General features: G+C 47.0%; 1 protein-coding gene across 1 annotated transcript in view; it reads right to left on the reverse strand.

The window, feature by feature from the left end:
- The window catches only part of dchs2 (dachsous cadherin-related 2), a 191,856-nt gene that overhangs the window by 101,056 nt on the left and 64,876 nt on the right, over nt 1–25,924 (reverse strand). Inside the window, exons 6-7 of the mRNA XM_038792979.1 lie at nt 14,445–15,446; nt 5,082–5,269 (exon numbers count right to left, since the gene is read on the reverse strand). Coding sequence (XP_038648907.1) covers nt 5,082–5,269; nt 14,445–15,446 — 1,190 coding nt within the window. The remainder of the gene's footprint in view (nt 1–5,081; nt 5,270–14,444; nt 15,447–25,924) is intronic.

Below are 25,924 nucleotides of genomic sequence, written 5' to 3' on the forward strand. Positions count from 1 at the left end.
CATGATTTCCCAACTCCTGTACTCAATGCCCCGGCTGATGAAGGCAAACATGTCATATGCCTTCTTAATCACCTTGAATGAAAATGAAAATCACTTCATTGTCACAAGTGTTGGCCCCCTTCAGTGCATCCATCAGAGGCACTGCCCTACTGTAGGGGAAGTGGAGGTGGGGAGGCTAGAGTGCTGTCCGAACATGCAGCATAGCCTTTTCCACCCGGCCTGGCATGCTAGGTGCACCATCAGCCAGCCCACCCTGCAGGTACATCTGCCATCACCAAACCCCACCTGCTCACTGAGCACTTGCTCCCACCTGTCCCGCCCCCGGTAGGTACAATTGTATTTTCAACTGGACATCTCAGTGGGGGGGGGGAGGGGGGTGCAAGGGTGGAGCATGATACATCCGGTAGGCACCTCTGCATATCTGACCCTGGATCCTGGTGCCTCCGAGAGCGGCCGTACCCCCGACTGCCCTGGCCCGTGCTGACCTCCCAACAACCGCACTCCACATCACCAGCCACCCACACACTACCGTGCATGGCAAAGAGGACCCATGTCACACTACAGCCACGGTCCCAATGGGTGCCCAACCCCCTCTTCCTGCCACATCCACAGTCTCTGCATGCACACATGCCACTAGGCATGGCGCCGGTCTGTGACAAGCAGTGCCTTTGCCGCCCCAAACAGGTGGCACCCTGCTGGCAGGGTAGCACGTTGCCCACCTAAGGAGGCCACCCATGGTAACTCCACAGGAGGGCATGGGACAGGGGCCACAGAGCGTAGGCTGTCTGGGATGGGAGGCGGTGCAGGATGCCACCCCCCCTGGTGACAGGCACCGACGGGGCCAGGGGCGTGAAGCATTGGGAAGAGTGTGGGGGGAATGGAGTGGTGGGGCTAGGGTCATGATGAGGAGGATCTGGAGGAGGGCCAGTATGGGCAGGACATGGGGCCCAGGCAGGCACAGGAAGTTGCACGATGAGTGTGTCAGGGCCGCCACGCACTGGACAACTTGATCGTCTCCAAGTTCGCTGACTAGGGGGCCTGGCCACTGGAAGCTCAACCTTCCCATCCTACCCCTACAACCCCGCCCTCCACCAACAGACACCGCACCCCCCTGCATCCCATTACCCCCAGCTCAGCACCCCACCACCCTCCGAGCTTCCCATCAGCTGCACCACAGGGTGTTGGCCCTGTGTCGGCAGTATCAGCAGTTCCGGTTCATGGGGTAGGGGATGACGACGACCTGCTCTGCGATGTCTGACAACATCTGACCCCCACCCGGTGTCACATACCACTGTTTACCTGTGTGACCCCTGCATGCTTGTTGGCCATTCCATCACACAGGCCCACGTTGGGGTCGAGAGGGGGCAATCCCACACTCCCTCTGGACAGAGGGCCAAGGCAGGTTGTGACATCGATGAACATACGTTTACTGGTGACAGTGATATGTAAATAACTGTTCCCTAGCCCCTAACGCTATCCTAAATGCTGCACCCGTGACAACTTAGCTGGTTTCTAACTTCCTAACCTTGCCCGTCCTGACACTCCTTCTTGGTGGTCCCGCAGGTGGTACATCAGACCTGGAGGTGGCCTGCTGTGTATCCCGCCCTGTGACCTGGGTCCATTTTGGCGGCTGTCCTCTGAAGCGACCGGGCTTGGATGGGTCCGCCAGTCTTCCAGGTATCACAGGTGGCGTGATGTCACCTTGTACTGCTCTCTGCCCATTGAATGTGCCAAAGGAGGCCGTTTTAGAGCAGCCAGTGCCACACCAATGGTCTTGACGCCAAAGCCATGGCCCGTTGTGACGGGGCCACTCAGGAGCGCTGCAGTAATGTCCGGGTAACCCTGGTGCACGGCTGCCTGTGATATGACCGCCCTGTCCTGTGCCTCAGCCACCGCCTGCAGTGTGCCCCAGGCCTTAGACATCCTGACCTGTGGCCGATACCTTCGCACCCAAGGTCCCACCACGGATGCCACCCGTGCAGTGGTAGCCTAGGTGGCAGGCATGGTTGGCACCGCATCCTGCAGGTGTTGGGACTCCTCCAACTATACCTGCAGGCGCTGGATGGTTGCTGGCAAACCCTTATGTCATCCCCGGCTCTGCGCCTGCATCTCCAACATCGATGGCACCGCGCTAGACCTGTCTGGACAGCAGCTAGTCCTGAGTTTGGTCGCCCTCCAACCATCTGCACCCTCGGGGGTTCTTACCTCTGCCTGATGTACCGCTGCATGTTTTTGGTGTGCACTAGATAATGCCCCAGGAGCCTCTTCACTTAAATTCCCAACCGAGGCGAGTGTCTCTGGGATGGTGGAGGATGTTGGTGACAGTAGTGATGGAATGTTGGTATTGTCCCCAGACATGTGCTCCAGGGTATTGCGGGGTTGCTGCTGTGGGCGTTGGACCCCGGAAGGTTCTGCCTTGTTGCCAGGGGAGTCGCAGGGGGTGGGGGATACCGTCTGGACCGTTTGGTGGTGACTCAAGACGCAAGACAAGACGCATGGTGAGATGACAGGTAGGCGTGATGTGGCGGGGGAGGGGTGACGTTAGTGTCATTGGGGTGTAGCAACGCATTGGGGGCTCACTTGGATGTCCCATGCCAACCTCCGCCTCTGTGACTTCCCGTTCTCCCACCCCGTCGACCAGATCCAACGGCCTCTTCTCCACGACGGTGAAGGGCCGCAGATCCGGCGGGCCGCTCTGGTATTTTCTCTCTACTGGCGGTTGTGGGTCACCTTCTCCTGGGCTGACAGATCATGCACAGTGTGAGCCACTCGGAGATGGGCAGCGCAGGGGGTCCGCAGCTAGTGGCCTCTGTGAGCAGGGCACCCAGCCATGGCAGGGAGTATGGGTGTTGGCGTGTGTTGCGGATGGGGTGTGAGGGGACTGTTGGCGGGTGGGGTGCGTGGGGAGGTGCCTCACCCGGCCTCTCTGAGGAGGTCGATCAACTTTTTCCGACATTGTCGCTCGGTCCTTGCCGAGAGGCCAAGAGATTGACCGCTTCTGACACCCTGTGCCCAGGCCCGCCTGACATCGGCAGATGGCAGCCTCCTGCCCAGCCCTGGGAATTGAGTGTCCCGCCTCCACGACATCCATCTCAAGCTCTGCATCCGTGAGCATCTGCATCTGCAACCTCGGGGCCGCTTTTCATGGTCCCAACCTCTTGGCCGGAATGAGAGCGTGTGCTTATATGCAGAGAGTGGAGTGCTTATATGGCTTGTCAGGCTCTCGAGTGCCAATCCCGAATTTGATGCCAGTCTGAGTTGATATTACACTAGTTCCACATGGCGCGTGTGTTGGTCCATTTGAATGTCCTGAATTGCTCTGGGACTGGCTCCACCATGGGGACCGTGGAACACCCCCCATTCAATCCCGGTGTCAGCACTTGAAATGAAAAAAAAAATGAAATGAAAATCGCATGTTGTCTCAAGTAGGCCTCAAATGAAGTTACTGTGAAAAGCCCCTAGTCGCCACATTCCGGCGCCTGTTCAGGGAGGCTGGTACAGTAATTGACCCCGTGCTGCTGGCCTGCCTTGGTCTGCTTTAAAAGCCAGCTATTTAGCCCTGTGCTAAACTAGCCCCTCTCTCAAAACTGTCAGTTTGCCAAATTTAAAGATGAAGATTAAAAATTATGCCTTTAAAGTGGTTTTCACAGTCAATTTCATTGCCGTTTGAAATATTGAAGGCATTGTGCATGGCGAGGAGGTTCAATTCTTTGAACTGGATTGTTTAGCTTAACATAAAAGCAGCGTGATTGACAACTCGCTGGAACTGCAAAATGATCAATCAGATTGTTTATTTTTATTGTTCTGCAGGGATCTATTAAATCAGGGTAGCAGTTGTTTCATTAACCGCAATGTGTTAAATGTGGAATATTCCGCCCCTGGAATGGGAGCAGAATATTGCTTGAGGCTGTAACTCTTATTATTGTGATGAATGTAAGAAATTGATATATATTACACTTCATATTTGTGGCAGCAATGTTATTAAAAAACATGGTTTAAAATACATACAAGCATTATGACTGCTAAAGCTATAATTAAGGCGCCGTAAAAGAGTGAGGTAACCATTCATTCCAACTACTTACTTGGTTACAGATAAAGGGCTAATGGACCAATGGTTACATTTTGGATGATTCCCTGGAGTGCAGACAACTTATTTTTTACTTACTTATAACTTACTTCGTCCCTGCTAAGCAAATCATGGAACTTAGTGGGATACAGATGATATAATTAATGGGAGGAGCCAGGTCTGTTTGTTGTTTTACAGTCTGTTATAAGATTTTAAGTTGAACAGCAATTTTCCACAGGATTTGAGTCTGACAAGGCAGACGTGTACGGATCTGCTCTTGAAAGAATCTCACTCCAAAAGTCTCAACACTACTAAGCAAGTACCCTGTTGTGTTAGCTTTATTTATCAGTGGCTTTTGAACCATATTGCGTTGCTTAATTTGAATTAGCGGCTGGTGTAGATATTAAATCTACTTTATTTAAGAACTGTTTAACTAAGAAGTTTTTTTTATTTTTTACAAATTTAAAGTATCCAATCCATTTTTTTTCTAATTAAGGGACAATTTAGAATGCCCAATCTACCCATGGAGCACCACACAGACATAGGGAGAATGTGCAAACTCCACACAGACAGTGACCAGGGGCCGGAATTGAACCCGGGTTCTTGGCGCCATGAGGCAGCAGTGATAACCACTGTGTCACCGTACTGCCCTTAACTGATAATTGTAAAGTTATTTCTTTGATGCCAATGTGATTAAGTCTGTGTTTAAATTAAAGTTTATTTGATTATAAAAGATACCTATTGACCAGAGTCATCACTTCATCCTTTCCTCACAGTTTTAGATATAGAAAAATTGTTTGGGGGTTCTCGTCCGGTATGCTAACAAAATCTGGGGTCTGGTCCAGTATCTTAACAGTATGTAGTTTCCCAATATCTTAACCACTGGACCCAGTTGCGTATAATGTTGAACAGAATTTTACTTCCTCTCTTTGTACTTATTGTTAGTCATTATTATATATTGTTTAATTACCATACACAGTAAACGCCAAAAAGGGAACCTTAGATATGTACATACCTTGACAGTGAACTCATGCTTAGGTCCGGGGTAGGAAAACAGTGGTTCATTATCATTAATGTCAGTGACTGTGATATAAATAGTAGTGGAGGCATTTTGACGAAGCACACCATGATCTGTAACTAGCACTGACAACTGATGATGAGTATGATGTTCACGGTCTAATGCAACCCAGTTAATAATCTCACCTAGAAAATAAATTTAAGACAAGAAAAATAAAATGCATATTTCTACTTAAGCAACATATTAATTTCTATACACATAAAATATCCATTACCAATTTTGCTTTGGCTTCTAGCTTTCATCCCTTTTCCCCAGAGAATAGAATTGGATTGCTACAGTGCAGAAAAAAGCCATTCAGCCCATTGAGTCTGTACCAACCCTCTGAAAGAACACACTACCTAGGCCCACTCCCCCACCCTATCCCAGCAACCCCACCTAACCTACCAGTCAATTTTTACATGGCCAAGTCACCTAATCTGAATATCTTTGGACTGGGGGAGGAAACCAGAGCACCTGGAGGAAACCCATTCAGACAGAGGAAGAAAGTGCAAACTCCACACAAACAGTGATCCAAGGCTGGAATTTTAAAAATTCCAGCTCATCTGTTGAGATCTTCTGCAAATTATTTTAAATCTATTACAGATGAATCTCGTTTTTACGAAATGGGTCGGGGCCAAGTTCATTCCGTAAAAAAGAATTTTCCTTAAAACAGGCATTGTGTTTTAATTTCCAAATTTCTCTAGGTGGCTCAGTATCATTTTTTAAAGCCACTGCATAATTGGAGGTTGTTATTTCTAATTTTGTGCCAACCTTTGGTATATCATTCATAGAATCCCTACAGTGTAGGAAGCCATTCGGCCCATCGCGTCTACACCAATCTTGTGAAAGAGCATCCTTCCTAGGCTCATGACCTATCCCTGTAACCCAGTAACCCCACTTAACCTTTTTTTATGGACACCTGGGGCAATTTTAGCATGGCCATCTGCCAAAACTGCACAGGCGGTATTCTCTGCTTCCGATAAAAATCGGGATGGCCGTCGTGAAATCGGCCGAGGTTCATGACGGCCTCGGGGCCCGCTCCCCGCACCTAACTCACCCCCACCCGGGGGGCTAGGAGCGGGCCTCCGTCTGTCCCGGCCGCGCATGCGCGGATGACTTCATCGCGCAGACGGCGTGAACCGTGCATGCGTGGTGGCCGTCTTTCTCCTCAGCCGCCCGGCAAGATGTGGCAGCTTGATCTTGCCGGGCGGCGGAGGGGAATGAGTGCGTCCGTTTTGGACGCTGGCCCGACGATTGATGGGCACCGATCGCGGGCCTGTCCCCTCCCGAGCACAGTCGTGGTGTTCCCGTGCCAATCGGGCCACTAGATGCCCCAAACGGGCATCTGGCGCCCGTTTCACGAATGCAGTGACCAGGTGTTGTTGCTGCCGTGGTGAAACGGGCGTGAAGGGCCGTCCGCTCGGCCCGTCGGGTTCGGAGAATCGCCGTGAAAAACGGCGAGCGGCGATTTTCCTGAGCCGGGGGGGGGGGGATCGCTGGGGGGGGCGTGGAAAATGTCGGGAGGCCCTCCCACGATTCTCCCACGCCATGTGGGGAGCGGAGAATTCGGATTTGGATTGTGGGTGGAAACTGAAGCACCTGGATGAAACCCAGGCAGACACGGTGAGAATGTGCAAACTCCACACGTACAGTCACCCAAGGCTGGAATTGAAGCTGGGTCCCTGGTGCTGTGAAGCAGCAGTGCTAACCATTGTGTCACTGTGCTGCCCTGAACTTACCTGATTCAGTGTGGCTAAATTAAACAGGTTGCCACCAATCCATGTTTTGAAATATTCCAGTCCTGTTTAGTAGCTGTAAATTGTTGTAAATTGTAGCAGTGACGTTCTAAGCAGATCTTACACAGTACCAGGCCTGCTGACTACAGAGTCTCACACAGCTCAGTACAACCCAGCATTAAACTGGACTCACTATACCAGCAATAATTCTCTAAATCAACGCACTATGGAAAGGACTTCTGAATACTGCGTGCACTTAGGTACAAGATTTTTAAATGTGTCCTACCGATTTGTCTTTTCCTTGCAGGATTTTCTTCTGCACTATGCTTTTCACACTTTCTGACCTCCTTCATTAATCTCTGATAACACTCAACCTCATCCCCAACGTTCACTCCCACAGTCACGTTTAAATTTTTTACTTTTCTTACCACTCCATGTTCGTTAGACTGGCCCTGCTTGCTCATTCTATTAACTTCTACTTTCTCGTCACATGCTGACCTGCTGCTCTGGTTCCCATTAACCATTATACTTCTTCTAGTTTTACCCTTCCCTTCCCCCTCCACCATTTGCTCGTTTAAAGTCCTTGTGACCTCTCTATTTATCCTTTCTGCTAGAAGACTAGTCCTAGATCGGATCAGATGGAGATCGCCCAACGGTACTGATCCCTCCTATCCCAATACTGGTGCCAGTGCCCGCACCACTCCTTTAACCACGTGTTTACTTCCCTAATTTTCTCATCCCTATGCCAATTTCCATGTGGCTTGGGTAATAATCTAGAGATTATACCCTTGAGGACCTGTTCTTTAATTTTGTTCCTAGTTCCTGATAATCTTTCCTGATAAAGGGCAGCATGGTAGCATTGTGGATAGCACAATCGCTTCACAGCTCCAGGGTCCCAGGTTCGATTCCGGCTTGGGTCATTGTGTGGAGTCTGCACATCCTCCCCGTGTGTGTGTGGGTTTCCTCTGGGTGCTCCGGTTTCCTCCCACAGTCCAAAGATGAGGTCGATTGGCCATGATAAATTGCCCTTAGTGTCCAAAATTGCCCTTAGTGTTGGGTGGGGTTACTGGGTTATGGGATAGGGTGGAGGTGTAGACTTTGGGTAGGGTGCTCTTTCCAAGAGCCGGTGCAGACTCGATAGGCTGAATGGCCTCCTTCTGCACTGTAAATTCTATGATAATCTATGATAATCCCTAAACACGTCCTCTTTCCTGGTCTTGCCTGTGTTGATCATCCCAACGTGGTCCACAAAAACTGGATCCTCCCCCTCCCACTCCAATATCCTTTCAAGTCAGTTAGAGATGTCCCTCACCCTGGCACGAGGCAGGCAACATAATAATATCCTCTCACCTTCTCCAATTAATAACAATATGGGTCGTGTTGTTGACCCCGCAGCGGCAGCCCTCACAGTGCAATTGGCAGCCCAGACGCCAGAGAAGGCGGCAGCATCACTGACACTGGCTCAAGGCAGCACCCATGTGCAGGAGGCCACCGCACACCCTGCAGACCCAGCCGCCCATCAGGCCGGGGAGGAGAGGGCAACAGGCGGTTGGGATGCAGGCCAACCTGCTATGAAGCATAGCATGACAGGGGCCCCGCATGTATCAGGTTTAACATGGTTTAATTGTGAATATTCAAAACCCTCATTGCCCCTAGCTACAGATGATGCCCCTCCCCCATCCCACAGTGCCCACTCAGTGATTCTCAATCTTCTTAACCTTCCGTGCTCTCCTGCTACATCCAGGTGTGTCTTTCTCTCAGGTCAGTGCGGTGATACAGTGTATCAGTGCATCTGGTTTGCTCGATTGTATGCTGCTCTTTAAGCTTCCCATCCAAATTATCTCGGAAGAACATTTAATGTGTTAATTCAGGGGGTGTAGATATCACTGTTCCATCTCTAATTGCCCCATAGAAGGGAGCAATGAATTGTTATGATGAATGCCTGGAAGGTGAATTGACCACGCTAAATTGCTCCTTAATTGGAAAAACAAAATTAGGTACTCAATTTAGTTAACAAAATAAAGGAAGTCTCATAAATGAGGGTCTCCAGTCCTCACCCATTTCAGACCCTAATGTGTATGTCAGGTCCAGAGCAGTCTCGCCATCCATCCACCTGCTGGAGGGTGTTCACACATGGGTCCCAAAACCTGCAGGAATTTGTTTTCTATGGAGTCTGGCAGGTCATGATTGATCCTCCAGGCTCCATGTAGCAATTTCAGATCACAACTCACCTAACCTTAAACCCCACTCAACCATGTCTCTGAATTGCCTCCCAAGTGTTCCCCCTCACCCCAACACCTGGACGTACCTGTAGTCTCAGGCACCTAGTGGCCTCAACTCTCAAGCTGCATTGGGGCACCTGACTGGCATCACCTGGAATCATTAAAATGAGGGCCATGCATGATATTATTTCTGTCCTTGGGCCTCTCCATTCTTGTTTAGCATCACTGCATGCCCCAAGGGGTACTGGGGCACAAAACAATTTAGGCCATGATGATTGCAATGTGTACACGTCCTCACACAACACAAAGCTTCTGACTTTCTGCAATTAGCCCAAAATAGAAAGAAGTCCTCACTCATTTCAACAATTCCAAACCTCATATAGGAAAATCTGAAGAGATTGTGCTTGAGAAATTATGTTTACAGATTTGGTCTCAACTTTTCATAGAATACATACAGTGCAGAAGGAGACGATTTGGCCCATCGAGGGTGCACCGACCCTCTGAAAGAGCAGCCTATGTAGGTTCAATACCCCACCCTATCCCCACGCCACACTTTTCGAAAACATCTTTGGACACTAAGGAACAATTTTAGCATGGCCTATCCACCTAATTTACCTAGCCTGCATATCTGATTTCCTGCTCTTTACTCATGAACACATTGTAATAGAGTTCCTGTTTATTGGCGCAATGGATGATCGGGGTACAAATTTCACTCAAAGTTGCGTCAGCTTTGCAAATTGCTTCCTTTCTCAAACGTCCGCTCAAACCCATTTGTTGAACACCGAACACAAAATCTGCCAATTCTGATGCAAAACCTAATTTTAAAATTTTGCATCTAAAAATTATTCCTTGATACATTTAAAAGTGGCAAAATCCTGCAGTTTGATTAATAAGCTGAAAATGCTTTTACTCACAAGGAAATAATTTTTGGAGCCTCTTCAACTGCCTTAAAACAAGCACAATTGGTGGGAGCACCCAATGGTAATTAATTCACCCTGGAGACACCGGGCGCGATTCTCCGCTCCCACGCTGGGTGGGAAAATCGCGGGAGGGCGGGGCGAATCACGCCACGCCGCCCTAGCACCCCCCCGCGATTCTCCCCCCCCCCCCCCCCCCCAAAATGGCGTGTAGTGTTTTGCGACACGCCGCTCGGAGAATCACCGCTCGCCGTTTTTCCCGGCGACCGCCGATTCTCCTGCCCGGATGGGCCGAGCGGCCTGACGACCCCGACTGGTTCACGCCGGCGGCAACCACACCTGGACGCTGCCGGCGTGAACATCGCGTGACAGGTAAGTGTGGGGCCTGTGGGGTGCGGAGAGAGGATCGAGCACCACGGGCGTGCTTGTGAGGTGACTGGCCCGCGATCGGTGCCCACCGATCGTCAGACCGGCGTCTCTAAGAGACGCACTCTTTCCCCTCCGCCGCCCTGCAAGATCAAGCCGCCACGTCTTGCGGGGCAGCGGAGGGGAAGACCTGCGCATGCGTGGCTGACGTCACTTCGGTGCCGTCGGCCGCATCATTCTCGGCTCGCCGCTTTGACGCAAGCGTCAAGGCCCGGCACCCAAGATTCATGCAGCGTCGGCCGTTGCGGAGAATCGCGCCCACAGTTTAAAAAAAAATAAATTTAGAGTACCAATTCTTTTTTTTTCCAATTAAGGGGCAATTTAGCGTGGCCAATCCACCTACCCTGCACATCTTTGGGTCGTGGGGGTGAAACCCTCGCAGACATGGGGAGAATGTGCAAACTCTACACGGACAGTGACCCAGGGCCGGGATTCGAACCCGGGTGGTCAGCGCCACAGTCCCAGTGCACCACATGCCACCCTCTGGAGACATAGTTAATTGCATGGACAGGGAGCAAAGGATGGTGGGACACTGTGTTGCTCTGAAAGTGAGCCACCTTCCTTAACCGCTGCAGTTCATCTGGTGTGGGAACAACAGTGCTCTTGCGAAGGGCGTGCCAGGATTTTTGTACCATGACAATAAAGGAACAGCGATATAATCTCAAGTTAGGATGGCATGTAGTTTGGAGGGGCTAGTGCTGTTCCCATGCATCTGCTACCCTTGTTCTTCTCAGTGATAGAGGTTTCAAGTTTGGAAGCTGTTGAAGGATTCTTGGTGAGTTGTTGCATTGCATCTTGTAGATTGTACACACTGGTGTCACTGTGCGTTGGAACGGTGAACCTGGCAGCAGTGCTACAAGAAGTTGAATGACCGCACCTGCATGGGTCAAGGCCAATGAATGCATGTTTCCGTGACATTTACTATCCAACAATTTATCTTACTGCTCAATGCACAACACTCCATCACTCACCCAGCAACACTCCTGAGCACTCAATACACACTCTGGAGTAACATGCAGATGCTCCTCCAACTCAGCCTCAGATTTACAAATCCTGAAAATCCAGTTGCACTTTGCCTCCACATTCCTTCAACTCTTCAGCTGTGACAGGCACATCATTCCAACACAGTGCTGCATAATTACGAAAGAGAAAATGCTGGAAAATCTCAGCAAGTCTGGCAGCATCTGTAGGGAGAGAAAAGAGCTAACGTTTCGAGTCCGATGACTCTTTGTCAAAGCTAACAGACAGAGAAAGTGGGAAGTATTTATACTGTGGAGTGAGAATGAAAGATGAGTCATAGCCACAGAAACCCAGGGAAACCGGGTGCTAATGGCCACAGAAACCAAGGGGAAAGAGTGCTAATGGCAGTCCCCATAGAGAACAAAAAATGTGAAAGGTCAAACAGCAGAGAAACTAACATCAGAGGATGAACTGTAGTTCTGAGGGGAGGGGAAGGGGGAAGCAAAGAGGAGAAAGGTGAAGAAAAGGTGGATAATATTGGGGGGGGGGGGGGTGGAATTAAATGTATACTAAGAAATAAATGGTAAAAGACAGTTAAAATGAAATGAAAACAAATGGATCGAGGTAGAGCTGATCATCTGAAGTTGTTGAATTCGATGTTCAGGCCGGAAAGCTGTCGCATGCCTAACCGGAAGATGAGATGTTGTTCATCCAGTTTGCGTTGTGCTTCACTGGAACATTGCAGCAGGCCAAGAACAGACATTGGGCATCGGAGCAGGGTCTTTTGTTAAAATGGCAAGCAACAGGAAGGTCAGGGTCCTGAATGCGTACAGACCGAAGATGCTCAGCAAAGCGATCACCCAGTCTGCGTTTGGTCTCTCCGATATAGAGACCACATTGGGAGCAGCGAACGCAGTAGACCAAATTGGAAGACATGCAAGTGAAACGCTGCTTAACCTGGAATGAGTGTTTTGGGCCTGGAATGTTAAGCATGGAAGAGGTAAAGGGGCAGGTGTTACACCTTTTGCGATTGCATGGGAAGGTGCCATGGGTGATGGGAGAGGTACTGGGTATGGTGGAGGAGTGGACTAGATTGTCTCGGAGGGAACAGTCTCTGAGGAATGCTGACAGAGGGAGTAAAGGGCTGCATAATTACTGATGTTCTACCTTTTCTTGCAGGACAAAGTGGAACACAATACAAAGGATTCACCTGAGGAAGGAGCTGCGCTCCGAAAGCTCGTGTTTGAATCAAACCTGTTGGACTTTAACCTGGTGTTGTAAGACTTCTTACTGTGCTCACCCCAGTCCAACGCCGGCATCTCCACATCACAATACAAAGGAGCAGAGCAAAATTGGTCGGGGACACCCGTGTTGCTCAGAATATTGAGGATGATGATATGGTCTTACTTTATGACCCTTATCAACTTCCAGCTCACCTTCACCCTGTTATCTGGCATGATGAGTAAACTACTAATGCGCAAGCAGCTGATGATGCCATAGCATCTGTCATCTTAGGACTTTCTCCATACCTGGTGTTCTATTTTCTGTTTTAAATTGCAGCGATATGATTCACTGCACTCTTTAAGAGGGACAGGCTGCATTTAAGAGTGGAATGTGTCTGCGCCACAAACTCACAGCTCAAGGCTCTTCAGCCTCCAGCTAGCAGCACAAAGAGGAAACTAGCAGTGCAGTACTTGCTTTGCCCTACACTATGATTTTGGCATTGAAATGAGACTATCAAAGTTTATGTGCTGCCTCCTCCAAGAGATTCAACTCACAACCAAAATTGGGCCAAACAAATATATCACCCTGGATCTTTATAAGATGTTTAGATTTCAATTTAATGTTGCCTGCTAATACTTTCTTGTAACTCGTCTTTGCCTCTGTTCAATTCCCAGCTGTACTCTTTACAATCGATAAGATCAATTGTTCAGCAAGGTCTCAAGGATTGTAGTCATTTGCTGAAAGCTGCACCACTTCACCTTATAGAGGCCTCTTCGGGAAAGCCAGAGAACGGCACTCTAGAGCAACAGGGAGATTAGACAGATGAGTAGCAGTAGCATGAAGATGATGCAGCTGATCAGCCTATGGCTGCCTGCAAGAGGCATTCTTGCCAACAAGAAGGCTACCTCTTAATTGCCACATTTACCAAATTCATGAATAATACTGTCTATATATTCCTCTTTCCCAACAAATATATAATCATCTTCAGGTCCTTTGCTGTGTACATGAACTCACATAGGTCCCGTAGCACCTGAAACCCACTACCAAAACAATGTCTGTGTGTACATCAGCTTTCATGCATAATGTCATGTCAACAATAAAATCTATATAGCGTTTTAAGTGCTGATAACTTTTTCATCTATATTTGCACTTGTTCCAAGTATACTGCGATGAGGCCTCTCAAGTCTAGCTTCATTTTTCTCCGATGTACTATTTGAATGATAAGAGTTCATAAGACAATTAACAGCACATTTCTATAAGAAAGTAGAAATTGGAATTTGTTCATTATATCATCATCCAAGTTATTTATTAAACTGTAAAACAAATGATTCCAAGACTAACGCCTGGAGCACTCTGTTAGACACTCTATTCCAATCCACAAAATTCCCATTTATTGGTTTTCTGTGTTTAATCCAATTACATAATTTCCTGTTTTACTCCTTATATCCTAATTCATTATCTTTGTTATTAATAATCAATATGAAACGTTGTCAAAGATTTTTATTACCAGAGAATAGAATGTTATTCTACAAAGCCAGGCTATTTGTCCCATCAAGTCAATGTCAGTATATTTCTCCATGTGAGCACCTTTTCTAATTCTATTTTTCTGTTCGCTCTTCAAATTCTTTTAAATCCTTTCTAAGCAACTAACCAATTTCCTTTTAAAATAATTTAATATGAAAATTGCTTAGCTTTTCTCTCTTGTAATTTAATATTATTCACTTCTTTAATTTGTTCTATTTCTCACATTTAATTGCATGTACTTTCAATTAGGATCCAACTATTCTCCCTTGCTATCATTGTATTCATTGTTCCAATTTCTTAATTAATTTTTACCTGTTTTTGAATTAAGTCTGAAGAATTTTCCATCAGATACCAACATATAAGATAACTGACAATTTTTTCCTGAATCACGATCTGTTGCTTGTACTTTTCCGATCAGGCCCTGAGGAATGGCATTTTCTTCAATTGTGAAAAAATAAAAAATTTGTGCAAACTTAGGAGGATTATCATTTTCATCGGCAACATTAACAGTTACAGTGGCAGCAGCACTTCGCTTTAAGTGATCCTTTGGATTTATTGCAAACACTTTAAAGTGGTAACTGTGTTTCGATTCATAGTCCAGAGCTCTCTGAATGTAAATCCAGCCACTGGCAGCATGGATGCCAAACGTTAATGAATCCAAATTTTGCTGAAGTGAATAAACTAAGCCTGAGGCTGCCTGCAGATCTTGTCTGTGAGCACAAACTTGCAAAATTCTCATGTTTGATGATGCAGCTTCACTTACATCAACTTGGTAAACTAGTGTTTCAAAAGTCAAATCACCATCTAAATCGTCAACATTCACAAATAACGTGAACACAGCGCTCAATGGTTGGGTTCCACGATCACTTGCTAGAACATATATACTGTAATGCTGTTTCATTGAGGAAAGGGTCCTGTTAAGATAAAGTGTTCCATGTATGTAATCAATGGTAAAAATTTGTTCATAGTCATTCTGTAAACTGTACATGACCATTCCATTTGAACCACTGTCTTTGTCTTCAGCATGGGCAATGTAGATAACCGTTCCTGGTACAGTGCTCTTTGAAATGTTAATAATTTCAGAATCTTGATGAAATGTTGGTGCATTATCATTGACATCAGTGATTGTTATGTTAGCCTGTGTACTGCTGAACATAAGAGAGCTGCTGGTTTGAGACTCAACAGTAAGCAGCACAAAAGGTTCGGCTTCACGATCTAACTGCTTAATGCTTTTGATCAGACCAGTTTTAGATTCAATAGAAAAATAGCCATATGGATCACCAGAGGAAATTCTGTATTTTAACGCTGGAGAATCTGAAAAGAGAAAAAAAAGTTAACATTTTAGATTAGGAATAATGGAAATTCCATAGAAATATAGAGGTTTATAACACTGAAGGAGGCCATAGAGCTCATCATTTCACATTTACCTGTTGCGTTCTTTACGTCAGATGAAAAAGTCCCAGTATCTCATAGCATTACTGATAAGAATGGCCTGAATTTTTCAGATGGCGTGGCCAAGAGTCAGCGGGGCATGCATCCTCGCTGACTCCAACAAGCCTGTTGCCATTTTACACTCGAACAAGCGTTGGTTGGCAGCAGGCAGAATTTCCCATATTTTATCTTTTGATTACTGTCAGAATGTAAGAACATAAGAAATAGAGGCAGGAGTAGGCCATTCATCCCCTCAGGCCTGCTCCGCCAACCAATAAGGTCATGGCTGATTGGATCATGGCCTGAACCACACTCGCCTGCCTGTCCCTCATAACATTGACTGCCCTGCAGATCATAAAACTATGTTGCAACTCTGATTGAAAAGTTTAGTTGCAAAGCTTTTGGACCAGGAAGGGATTAAAGTTGTGCGTGATGTGGCCAGAATTCAATACATTACGGTGAGACTTTTCCACTCAAGTTATTCTAGTCTCAGTACATATGGGCCAGGATTCTCCAAAATCCCGGCGAAGTGTTGACGCCAGTGTAAACACCGGAGTGCTTCACGCTGGCGTCAACGGGCCTCTTGGCCCAGCGATTTAGTGGCGCGCAGGGGGCCAGCACGACGCTGGAGTGTTACACGCAGCTCCGACACCGATACGCTGCCCTGCACTGCCAGCACGGGTCCACGCATGCACGTGGTGGCCATGGTAGTCCACGCCGGGTCGGAGAATGGGCGGCCATGCCGGAAATTCCCGCCACACCGGCGGGACACAATTCTCCGGCGACCAGAGAATCAGTGCCAGTCGGCACATGCGTGTGGTCGACGCCGCGCGGGTTGACCGGCCGAGTTCCCGCTGCGTTCCGTTGGCGTGGTTCCAAGCTGATACCACCCAGCGGGAGCTCAGACCCGCGGCTACGGTGGCCGTCCTGGTTGGGTGGGGGGGGGGGGGGGGGGGGGGATCAGACCCCTGGTTTGGGGGGGGGGGGGGCCTGCACGACGGCAAGGCCCGCCATCGGGGTCTACCGATCGGCAGGTGCGTGCGATCTGAAAAGGATCTACCTCCTTCCGCGCGGGCCCACTGTGTTGCTCCGCCGTGTTACGCGGCACCGGAGCAGAAACGGCCACCACGCGCATGCGCTGGTGCGGAAACAGCCACCACGCACATGCGCCGGCGCAGAAACGGCTACCACGCGCATGCGCTGGTGCGGAAACAGCCACCATACACATGCGCCAGCGCAGAAACGGCCACCATGCGCATGTGCCGGTGCGGAAACGGTCACCATGCGCATGCGCGGACCCACGCCGGCAGTGCAGGGCCACGTATCGCCGCCGGAGCTGCGTGCACTCTAGTGTTTACGCCAGCGTTAACACTTAGCCAGTATTTTGGAGAATCCCTTGTCCAAAATGTGTCAGGAGCTACTCCAAGAACTTCCTCTGCTTCCTCAACAGCCCCAGCACTAACCGCCATAAGTGACATCAACATTTATGTTGTCTGCTCAAATACAGGTAGGCACATGATAGTTGGAGGCAATTGATAGGAATATATCATGCAACATTTTTATCATCATTTGAGCCTTAGCAATGCTAAACACAAAGGTGCCAAAGGATAATTTAAATTTTAAATCTTCCAAAGAGAACTGAATTGACTATAGGATTATTAAGTAAACTCCCCAGGTCTTCTTCAGTTGGCCATTGTACTAGGCAAAACATTCTCCAGGCTATCACAGGAAAGTTCCTACGAGACGTCAGGAAAATTACCAAAACTATTTACATTGTTTTCTTCATTGTTCCAAGTAATAAGACTATTAGTTCCAAATATATTTATCTAACTCCTGGAACAGATTAATATATTTTAAAAATAAATATTTTCAAATCACGTTTCATTTTAACATACAGGAAGATGAATATTGTTGAAAAGAGGGACATCTTGCTGAAGCTAGGGGCAGTACGGTAGCACAAGTGGAAAGCACTGTGACTTCACAGCACCAGGGTCCCAGGTTCGATTCCCCGCTCGGTCACTGTCTGTGCGGACTCTGCACGTTTACCCCGTGTCTGCGTGGGTTTCCTCCGGGTGCTCCGGTTTCCTCCCACAGTCCAAAGATGTGCAGGTTAGGTGGATTGACCACGATAAAGTGCACTTAGTGATCAAAAAAGGTAAGGAGGGGTTAGTGGGTTACAGGGATAGGGTGGAAGTGACGGCTTAAGTGGGTCGGTGCAGACTCGATGGGCCAAATGGCCTCCTTCTGCGCTGTATGTTCTATCATGATCTTGCATTCATCAGGACAATTGCACGAATATCAAATTTCAAATCATCAGATTAATCTATACCACAGGAGAAAAGGATGCTGATTGGTTAGCAAGTCAACTCTGATTAGCTGAGACACTGTCATGGAAAAAAACCAACAGGAAACTCCCCAAGCTTCCAGTTAATTCAAAAATGATGCAAGGTGAAGGGGAAGGTGTGCTCAAGACGAGATCCCTTAGAACTTTATAGCTAGGACAATACTTGAATAGCTCGACATAAGTTAGTTTACCGAGGACTGAAACTAACCACAGAAAATATATCCACTAACCATTATTAACCATTAAGCATGTGTTCTTAAAACAACAGTAACAAGCATTTAAATCCTTGCTAATAGTCGGGGCCACGACGTTTGGTGGCCACAATGTATGGTGCGAATTAAGCTAGCTAACTTGACCGCATACTTGAGAAACACAGATCATACAGAATCATACAGCAACAATGTGGTCAGCATATTCAGAGAAAGCAGTTCTTACCAGCAGTCCCAGACATCCCACACATAGACAGACATTGGATTAGTTAAACACCAAACTCTAATAAGGGAATGCGAAGAGCGAAGGATAGCGGATAAAGGGGCTTGACAAACAACAGATGGCCAGGACACAGGACGTGGCAACCCCATAAGCAAGTGTTCTTCAAACCTTTTCGTCCAGGATCCATTTTACCAACTGGCCATCTTTCAGGGCCCACACTGGCTGACCTTCACAACCTGCGCTGGCTGACCTTAATAATCCACATCGGCGAAACCTCGCGACCCATGTGGCCAGAACTTCGTAAGCCACCATTTTCACTTCCATTTAATGTGACAGTTGAGCCTGCTTGGTCCTGACGGTCTCACTTGCTTTGTTATTCAGTTTAACATTTTTGATAATGACTTCATCCGATGAGTTATGATCTTACTGCATCCGTTGAAAAAAATCAAGAGGTTTGTCCTCGAACTCACCATGCTTAGTTTTCAAATATCTTTGAAGTTTTGAGAGTTTTAGGCCGGGATTCTCCGACCCCGCGGCAGGTCGGAGAATCCCAGGGGGATGCAGGAATCACGCCCTGCCGCCGGCTTCCCGATTCTCCCCCACCGATTCTCGGGCGCCGCGGGATTCCCGCCGCGCCGGTCGGGGGCCGTTGAAAGCGCCCCCCCCCCGGCAATTCTCTGGGCCCCAATGGGCAGAGTGGCCGATGAGTTCGGCCAAGTCCCGCTGGTGTGGGTTACTCAAGTCCCATACGGCGGGACCTGGAAGTTGAGTCTGCAGGGGCTGTCCTGGAAGGGGAGGGTGGGTGGGCGGGGGGGGTGGGACCACAGTGGCCTGGCCCGCGATCGGGGCCTACCGATTGGCGGGCAAGCTGGTTCCGTGGGGGCCTATTTTACTCCGGGCAATATGGCAGAGCTCTACAATGGCCTGGCACAGAGAAGAGAATCCTCTGCGCATGCGCAGAATCAGGCCGGCCGTTCCACGCATTCGCAGAAATACGCGGCTGTAGCGCACATGCTCAAACTGGTGGTGGCCACTCTGCGCCGGCTGTGTATCTGTTTCAAGCGTTGATGTTTTCTGTCTGAATTTGAGATCCTAGTTTAAGCCACTCAAGTCAAACAGTTGACAATATTGTGGATTTATGGAAACTCAATGACACCATTTAAAAGTAGAAATTTTAAACACGCATTCTTAAACGTCATGTTTTTCTGGCCAGAGGCATGATTCCAGGATATTCTTGATCAAATCTTCAAAACATATGGGAATTTTAATCTGGATACAAATCCACACATGCAAGAATGAGAGAATTTTAATTCAATAGGATTGACTGGAGTTTGGGATATCTAACATGATTATGGCCAAACTTTGGTTGGGCTGATCATGTTAAAACTTCTTGTCAGATTCAAAAAAGAATTATTCCTGACACAATTAGAAGGAGAAATTATGAGATCAAGAAACAAAAAAGGGTGTAAAGTAGAGATTATTAAAGAAAAGGGGTCCCTCATCGTGTCTCTGGTTAGGACGAAACAAAGAAGTGTGGTGATGAAATGACGTCCAGTTGAAAGCCTTTACTCTGCTCCTTTTCAAACGAGCAGAGAATTAACTATTGCCTATTAACGGCTGAAGATGTATTTACATATTTTTTTTACAAGAATCGAAAATTCTCAGTTTGAATTGTCAGATATGTTCAGACCAATTAACCCATTGTGCCCCAAGCAAAATGGATCTGGTAACTAACTGCAAGTGGAACAAGATTTGCAGTAGCTTCAGGAATTTGAGAATTTATTTGCAGACTTTCAATAGTGCAATAATAGTTGGCGCAATTTAAAGTCGAGTGGATGGGTATGCAACCCTCGCGAGAACCTCCACAGGACATAACCAAGGGAGCAAGGACGAGCAAAGAAAAGATAGACTGGGGGAGAAGGAAGCGCAGGCTTTTTCCAATCTAAAGCAAGCAATGGTGAAGGCCCCCTCCCTGGGGCTGCCAGACCTCATTAAGCCATTCCACATCTTCTGCCAGGATATGGAATGCAAGCCGCAGTAGTAGCCCAAAGACATGGGGACAGATTAAGGCCAGTGGGATATTACTCCACCCAAATGGATTTGGTTGCGGAAAGCATGCACCGATGTGTGCAGACCCCAGCGTGCGCCTCATCGGTGATAAATGTGTCAGAACCCATCATACTGATGGGAAAGATAATCCTCCATAGACCTCACACTATTGTTCAACTCTTAGAAGCCAAAAGACTGAAGGGCGTCTCGGATGGGAGGCTAATATCCATGTCTGGGGACAGACACGTTGAAATCAGTAAGGATATGAGAGATTGACAGTACAAGGAATGGAACATGAAGGTGTAGCGGAAGTAGATGACGAGACAAATGGGGCTTGGCAGAAGCACTTGTGGGAGAGGGGGTGATTAACCTTTACGTGGATGGAGCAAGGAAATATTTGGGGGTGAGCCCTGTACTGCATAGGCAGAGATGTGGCCAAATTCTGCCAACGACGCATACAATGCGCCCGAGTAGAACCGAGTAGGAAGGCAGTGCAGGTGTCCCCTGCGGTCATCTCCCTGCAAAACAGATATACCGCTTTGGATACTGTTGAGGGAGATGGCTCACCAGGGGAAGGCAGCAGCAGCCAGGTTCATGGCACCGTGGCTGGCTCTGCTGCACAGCAGGGCAGGAAGAAAAATGGCAGGGCTATAGTGATAGGGGACTCGATCGTAAGGGGAATAGACAGGCGGTTCTGTGGACGCAATCGAGACTCCAGGATGGTATGTTGCCTCCCTGGTGCAAGGGTCAAGGATGTCTCGGAGCGGCTGCAGGACATTCTGGGGGGGGGGGGGTGAACAGCCAGCTGTCGTGGTGCACATAGGCACCAACGATATAGGTAAAAAACGGGATGAGGTCCTACAAGCGGAATTCAGGGAGTTAGGAGTTAAACTAAAAAGTAGGACCTCAAAGGTAGTAATCTCAGGATTGCTACCAGTGCCACGAGCTAGTCAGAGTAGGAATGTCAGGATAGATAGGATGAATGCGTGGCTCGAGAGATGGTGCAAGAGGGAGGGATTCAAATTCCTGGGGCATTGGGACCGGTTCTGGGGGAGGTGGGACCAGTACAAACAGGACGGTCTGCACTTGGGCAGGACTGGAACCGATGTCCTAGGGGGGGTGTTTGCTAGAGCTGTTGGGGAGGGTTTAAACTAATGTGGCAGGGGGATGGGAACCAATGCTGGAAGTTGGAAGGTAGTAAAACAGGGACAGAAACAAAAGGAAGTAAGGGGAAAAGTGCAAGGCAGAGAAGACATAGTCAGAAATCCATAAGGACAACAGTACAAGGTACAGTGACTGAGGGGAGCACAGTGAATAGGCCCAGTAATAACAAAAGGAATAAAACTGGAGATGTTAAGATTCAAAACAGAGGTAAAAAAACCAACATAAGTGTACTTTACCTGAATGCTCGTAGTATTCGGAATAAAGTAAATGAGTTGGTGGCACAAATCATCGTAAATGACTATGATTTAGTGGCCATTACTGAAACATGGTTAAAGGATGGTCACGACTGGGAGTTAAATATCCGAGGGTATCAAACTATTCGGAAGGACAGAGTGGATGGTAAGGGAGGTGGTGTTGCTCTGTTATTTAAGGATGACATCAGGGCAATAGTAAGGGATGACATAGGTGCTATGGAGGATAAGGTTGAATCCATTTGGGTGGAAATCAGGAATAGTAAGGCGAAAAAGTCACTGATAGGAGTAGTCTATCGGCCACCAAATAGTAACGATATGGTGGGGCAGGCAATAAACAAAGAAATAACTGATGCATGTAGAAATGGTACAGCAGTTATCATGGGGGATTTTAATCTACATGTCGATTGGTTTAACCAGGTCGGTCAAGGCAACCGTGAGGAGGAGTTTATAGAATGTATCCGCGATAGTTTCCTAGAACAGTATGTAATGGAACCTACGAGGGAACAAGCGGTCCGAGATCTTGTCCTGTGTAATGAGACAGGATTGATTCATGATCTCATAATTAGGGATCCTCTCGGAAGGAGCGATCACAATATGGTGGAATTTAAAATACAGATGGAGGGTGAGAAAGTAAAATCAAATACTAGTGTTTTGTGTTTAAACAAAGGAGATTACAAGGGGATGAGAGAAGAACTAGCTAAGGTAGACTGGGAGCTAAGACTTTATGGTGGAACAGTTGAGGAACAGTGGAGAACCTTCCAAGCAATTTTTCACAGTGCTCAGCAAAGGTTTATACCAACAAAAAGGAAGGACGGAAGAAAGAGGGAAAATCGACCGTGGATATCTAAGGAAATAAGGGAGAGTATCAAATTGAAGGAAAAAGCATATAAAGTGGCAAAGAGTGCTGGGAGATTAGAGGACTGGGAAATCTTTAGGGGGCAACAGAAAGCTACTAAAAAAGCTATAAAGAAGAGTAAGATAGAGTATGAGAGTAAACTTGCTCAGAATATAAAAACAGACAGTAAAAGTTTTTACAAATATATAAGACAAAAAAGAGTGGCTAAGGTAAATATTGGTCCTTTAGAGGATGAGAAGGGAGTTTTAATAATGGGAAATGAGGAAATGGCTGAGGAACTGAACAGGTTTTTTGGGTCGGTCTTCACAGTGGAAGACACAAATAATATGCCAGCGACTGATAGAAATGAGGCTATGACAGGTGAGGACCTTGAGAGGATTGTTATCACTAAGGAGGGAGTGATGGGCAAGCTAATGGGGCTAAAGGTAGACAAGTCTCCTGGCCCTGATGGAATGCATCCCAGAGTGCTAAAAGAGATGGCTAGGGAAATTGCAGATGCACTAGTGATAATTTACCGAAATTCACTAGACTCTGGGGTGGTCCCGGTGGATTGGAAATTAGCAAACGTGACGCCACTGTTTAAAAAAGGAGGTAGGCAGAAAGCAGGAAATTATAGGCCAGTGAGTTTAACTTCGGTAATAGGGAAGATGCTGGAATCTATCATCAAGGAAGAAATTTGGAGGCATCTGGATAGAAATTGTCCCATTGGGCAGACGCAGCATGGGTTCGTTAAAGGCAGGTCATGCCTAACTAATTTAGTGGAATTGTTTGAGGACATTACCAGTGCAGTAGATAACGGGGAGCCGATGGATGTGATATATCTGGATTTCCAGAAAGCCTTTGACAAGGTGCCACACAAAAGGTTGCTGCATAAGATAAAGATGCATGGCATTAAGGGTAAAGTAGTAGCATGGATAGAGGATTGGTTAATTAATAGAAAGCAAAGAGTTGGGATAAATGGGTGTTTCTCTGGTTGGCAATCAGTAGCTAGTGGTGTCCCTCAGGGATCCGTGTTGGGCCCACAATTGTTCACAATTTACATTGATGATTTGGAGTTGGGGACCAAGGGCAATGTGTCCAAGTTTGCAGATGACACTAAGATGAGTGGTAAAGCGAAAAGTGCAGAGGATACTGGAAGTCTGCAGAGGGATTTGGATAGGTTAAGTGAATGGGCTCGGGTCTGGCAGATGGAATACAATGTTGACAAATGTGAGGTTATCCATTTTGGTAGGAATAACAGCAAACGGGATTATTATTTAAACGATAAAATATTAAAGCATGCCGCTGTTCAGAGAGACTTGGGTGTGCTAGTGCATGAGTCACAGAAGGTTGGTTTACAAGTGCAACAGGTGATTAAGAAGGCAAATGGAATTTTGTCCTTCATTGCTAGAGGGATGGCGTTTAAGACTAGGGAGGTTATGTTGCAATTGTATAAGGTGTTAGTGCGGCCACACCTGGAGTATTGTGTTCAGTTTTGGTCTCCTTACTTGAGAAAGGACGTACTGGCACTGGAGGGTGTGCAGAGGAGATTCACTAGGTTAATCCCAGAGCTGAAGGGGTTGGATTATGAGGAGAGGTTGAGTAGACTGGGACTGTACTCGTTGGAATTTAGAAGGATGAGGGGGGATCTTATAGAAACATTTAAAATTATGAAGGGAATAGATAGGATAGATGCGGGCAGGTTGTTTCCACTGGCGGTGGCAGCAGAACTAGGGGGCATAGCCTCAAAATAAGGGGAAGTAGATTTAGGACTGAGTTTAGGAGGAACTTCTTCACCCAAAGGGTTGTGAATCTATGGAATTCCTTGCCCAGTGAAGCAGTTGAGGCTCCTTCATTACATGTTTTTAAGGTAAAGATAGATAGTTTTTTGAAGAATAAAGGGATTAAGGGTTATGGTGTTCGGGCCGGAAAGTGGAGCTGAGTCCACAAAAGATCAGCCATGATCTAATTGAATGGCGGAGCAGGCTCGAGGGGCCAGATGGCCTACTCCTGCTCCTAGTTCTTATGTTCTTATGAAAGGTCCCTGCAAGATTAAAACAGGAATTCAGTCTTGGCCCTTGCGACTGCTGCACTTGTGAGAGGAATAGCCATTCCATAAGATCATGGCAGATCTAATTGTGACCACATATTCCTGCCGATCCCTGATAATCTTTCACCCCTTTGATCAACAAGTATTTATCTAGTTCTGCCTTAAAAATATTCAAAGATTATCCGTCCACTGCCTTTTGAGGAAGAAAGTTCCAGAGGCTCACGACTCTCTAAGAGAAAATATTTCTCCTCATCCCTGTCTTAAATGATAAATGCCATATTTCAACAATGATTCCCCCCACCCCATATTTCAACAGTGAACCCCGCAGTTCTAGATTCACCAATAAAAGGAAAAATTCTCTCCACATCCACCCTGTCAATATCCCTCAGGATCTTAAAGGTTTCAATCAAGTCACTGCTTACTCCTCCAAACTCTAGTGAATACAAACCTATACTCTCCAACCTTTCATCATAAGACTATTTATCCGTTCCTGGTATAAGTCTGGTAAACCTTCCCTGAACTGCTTCTAACGCATTTACATATTTCCTTAAATAAGGAGACCAATAATGTACGCAATAATCCAGATGTGGTTTCACCAATGCTTTATACAACTGAAGCACAACCTCCCTATCTGTAATGAATCCCTCTCACAATAAATTACATTCTATTAGATTTCCTAATTATTGGCAGTACATGTATACTAGCCTTTAGTGATCAATGTGCTAGGTCACCCAGATCCCTCTGTACCCCAGAGCTCTGCAATCTCTCACCATTTGTATGAGTTTCTATTTTATTCTTCCTGCCAAAATTGACAATTTCCCATTTTTCCATATGATACTCCATTTGCTGGAGTCTTTCCCACTCACTTAACCTATTATATCCGTTTGTAGCCTCATTACAGCCTCTGCACAATTTGCATCCTACCTATCTTTATCGTCATCAAATTTAGCAACCATACATTCATTCCGTTCATCCAAGTCATTTATATAAATTATAAAAAGTTGAGGCCCCTGCTGATCCCTGTGGCACACCACTCATCACATCCTGCCGACCAGAAAAAGACATGTACGTCAACTATTGATTTCTTGTTAGCTCTCCAATCTTCAATCCTTGCCAATGTTACCCTCTACAGCATCAGCTTTTATTTTACACAATAATTGATGCGGCACTTTATCAAATGCCATCTGGAAAGTACAGTACATCCCACCGGTTCCTCTTTATCCATTATTGTTT

This window comes from Scyliorhinus canicula, chromosome 3 (assembly GCF_902713615.1).
Source record: "Scyliorhinus canicula chromosome 3, sScyCan1.1, whole genome shotgun sequence".
Classification (NCBI taxonomy): domain Eukaryota; kingdom Metazoa; phylum Chordata; class Chondrichthyes; order Carcharhiniformes; family Scyliorhinidae; genus Scyliorhinus; species Scyliorhinus canicula.